Here is a 3497-nt window from a genome sequence, read left to right as displayed (position 1 = left end):
AGAAATGACATCAACACTAGTGAGGCTGACAGTCTTGCTGTAATTGGGTGGAAACAGGCTGCAGCATGTTTGGCATATTGAGAGTCACCAGTAGCCAAAGTCAGGTTTGTGCAGGCAACTGTAGGGCTCAAAGCCCCCTCACCTCACATGGTGAGGAGAAGGTGGCAGTCAAGTTCTAGCTGACCCAGATGATGAAGTTGGTCCCTTGGATAGTATTACCTCCTTGCCTCTCAAGAAGGAAGGGCATTATCTCCTCTGGCTGCCAGTTACCTTTGGGGGAGGCTGGTATAGGCTTATAAAAATCTCATGGTGGAGACAACCTCCCCCACTGGCCCCTAGCTGGCTTCTGTTCCCAGCCACTTCACAGCGGAGTCCAAATCCAGAACCAGTGTGTTTCATGGGCCTGAGGGTAGGACAGAGTGGCCAGAGACAAGGGTGGGGAATCAGGGACACCTGGCCATTCTTAGCAGTTCCAAGGAAATGGCCTTCTTCCAACCACCTTGTACAGGCTCAGTGGCAATAGTAGTCACCTGTCCTCCCAGGAGGGTCCCAAGCCCTCCATGGAGTGGCTCAGAATGAGGGAGGACGGTTCAGGCAAGGAAGACCACAAAGATGATGAAGAAGACAATAAGGATGAGGAAGATTTTGACCATGAGCCACCGATTGGAGGTGACTGACTGGAAGTACTTGAGGATCTCTGAATGGGCTGCCTCAACATCCAGCTGGGCTCCATGCACATTCTCGTCGATCCTGAAAACAGCCAGGAGACAAAACAGAAGGACACTGGGTTAAAAAGAAGATTGAAGACATCCATTTATTGATATGGAAAGGTGATCACAATATGTGGAAGTAAAAAGTTTTTCATACTGTGTACACTCTTATGTGTTTATACATATATATATATATATATACACACACACATACACGCTGGAGTCCAGGCTGAGAAAATCCAGGCCTTTTACAGTTTGCATCTGAGAGCCATATAGTTCTTTGTTGAGAGCTGAGTTGCCGCCCTCCTTCCCAGGGCTGTTTGACATCCTCCCTGCCAAGACTGCTCTATCTCCCTCCTCCCAAGACTACTGTCCTAAGCTGACACCTCAGAGGATCCGGGACTCTGAGACTAGCTGCCCGGTGTTCTGGAGTAGTGATGCCCAGACTCTGAGAAAATCACAAGAAGTTTCAAGTCTGCAGTCAGCATTCCCCCATTTGTCCTTCACTCTGTTTCTTGTGATCGTTTCTCAACCCCTCCCCATTCCCCCTCACAGTGTTTATAACCAAACATTCAAGCCGGCAATAAACGAAGCCTTGACAATTCTTTGCTTGGCTTCCCTCTTCTTTCCCACCTATTTCACCTGAGGTTCGTGATCCCCCTCGACCCACGGAATAACTTGTCCCGTGGGCCGGGAAACACACACACACACACACACACACACATACACTCAAGTTTTTTGCGGGTAGTAGATCATGCTCAACTCTAGCTTTAAAACGTTCTTCCAGTTATTAGCTTATGATTATTTAACCAATCTTCCACATCTGAAAATTGAGATAATTGATATAAACCCTATCTCCTTTCATGAAGTCTCAATTTTCAGTGAATTAGATGAACTTCCAATCTATGAGCACCCCAAATGCTGTTTTACTAACATTTCTTATTTTGTTTGTTTTTTTGTTTTTTGTTTTAGTAATGAACATGTATTACATTGTGCTAATTGGGGGTGGGGGGAGTTCAAACCATTAGTAAGAAAATCCTGGTTGGAAAAATCTTAATATAGACAGGAACTCAAAGGACAACACAACTCTTATAACAAAAGAACATTATCTTGGAGGAACAACTCCTCAGAGGAAGGACAATTTTGAAAACTTACTAAGGCAAATGAAACCTCCAGCCAATCTACATATGCAATCCTAAAACCCAAATATAGTGGCTGGGTAGATAGCTCAGTAGCAAAGTATTTGCTTGGCAACCAAGAGAACCTGAATTTGAATTCCAGCACACACACAGTAAGCTGGCTACAGTCTTAACTGTGGCCATAACCAGAGCACAGCAGATAAGGGTAGAAAGTAGGAAAGAGAGCTGAAGAGATGGTTCAGTGGTTAAGAGCACTGACTGCTCTTTCAGAGGTCCTGAGTTCAATTCCCAGCAACCATATGGGTAGCTCATAACCATCTGTAATGGGATCCGATGCCCTCTTCTGGTATGTTAGAAGATAGCAACACTGTATTCACTTAACATAAAATAAATATTTAAAAAAAAAGTATCAAAGAGCTAGGTTTTGCTGGTTGAAAAAAACAAACAAAAAAACACAAAACAAAACCAAAACCAAAAACCAAAAACCAAGTTAAGGGGGAGAGACACTACACCTCAAAGAGAATAAAGTAGTTAGACATGGTGGCACATTCCTTTAATCCCAGCTCTTGGGAGGTGGAGGCAGAGGCAGGCTAATCTGAGTTTGAGGCCAGTCTGGACTATAGAGTGAGTTCCAGGGCTACACATAGAAATCCTGTCTCAAATTTAAAAATAAATATATTTTTTTAAAAAAGAGAAAAATAGAGTAATAAGATGACATCTGATCCTTCCTCTGGTCTACACATGTTCATACAACACAACACACACACATGCCTTGAAAAGAATTTAAAACCCAAGTACCATCCTATGTCACAAGATGTTTCAGACATCGTGGCCTGCATATAAAAGTGTGACAATCCACCAGGATTGTGCTGCCTACTGACATAAAAGTTATTTGAGCTCATATAACTATTCTGTATATGATAAAGTCACCTAATGACAGCTGTCAGACATGGCCCTATAATGCATGAAACACACCTCGACTTTTGCAAATGGAATCTGTGGTATAGAGCCCCTCTAGGAGCGGAGGATAACTTATGTGGGGGGTCTGGCACTCTGGCTAGAAATAGAGAGGAAGAGCTGGCCAAGGCGCTGTAAGCTTAAGGTTCGGTGAAGACAAACATAAGGATTTAGTTCATCTCAGCGTCTTAAATTCAGAAGCCTGAATTGTGTTCTTTTTTTCTGCTGTGTTGGAGAGGCCAAAGTATGAGGTTCATAGCTTTTGGCCATAATTACTCATAACTTTTTGAGACAGGTTCTGTATAGCTCTGGGTCTTGGAACTTATTACCTACACCAAGCTGGTCTCAAACTCAGAGGTCCACCTTTGAGTGCTTGGGGTGAAAGTCATGTCACCATGCCCAGCCCCTCATTACTTTTTTTTTTAGTGTGAATGCATTTAGTTTTGTTTTCTAAAGAATTATTTAATATATATGAGTACACTGTCACTGTCTTCAGACACACCAGAAGAGGGAATCAGATCCCATTATAGATGATTGTGAGCCACCTTGTGGTTGTTGGGAATTAAACTCAGGACCTCTGGCTGGGCGTGGTGGCACATGCCTTTAATCCCAGCACTTGGGAGGCAGAGGCAGGCAGATTTCTGAGTTTGAGGCCAGTCTGGTCTACAGAGTGAGTTCCAGGACAGCCAGG

At 43.7% G+C, this 3497-nt stretch overlaps 1 protein-coding gene across 1 annotated transcript in view; it reads right to left on the bottom strand.

Annotated features, from left to right (window-relative positions):
* Nucleotides 1-20: 20 nt before the first annotated feature.
* Nucleotides 21-3497, bottom strand: part of Stx5 (syntaxin 5) — a 16764-nt gene continuing 13287 nt past the window's right edge. The window contains exon 9 of the mRNA XM_021209650.2: nucleotides 21-750. Within this exon, the coding sequence (XP_021065309.1) occupies nucleotides 591-750 (160 nt within the window). The 3' untranslated portion in view covers nucleotides 21-590. The remainder of the gene's footprint in view (nucleotides 751-3497) is intronic.

Source organism: Mus pahari, chromosome 1, assembly GCF_900095145.1.
Source record: "Mus pahari chromosome 1, PAHARI_EIJ_v1.1, whole genome shotgun sequence".
In the NCBI taxonomy this organism is placed as follows: Eukaryota; Metazoa; Chordata; class Mammalia; order Rodentia; family Muridae; genus Mus; species Mus pahari.
This window is presented reverse-complemented; position numbering and strand designations above follow the sequence as displayed.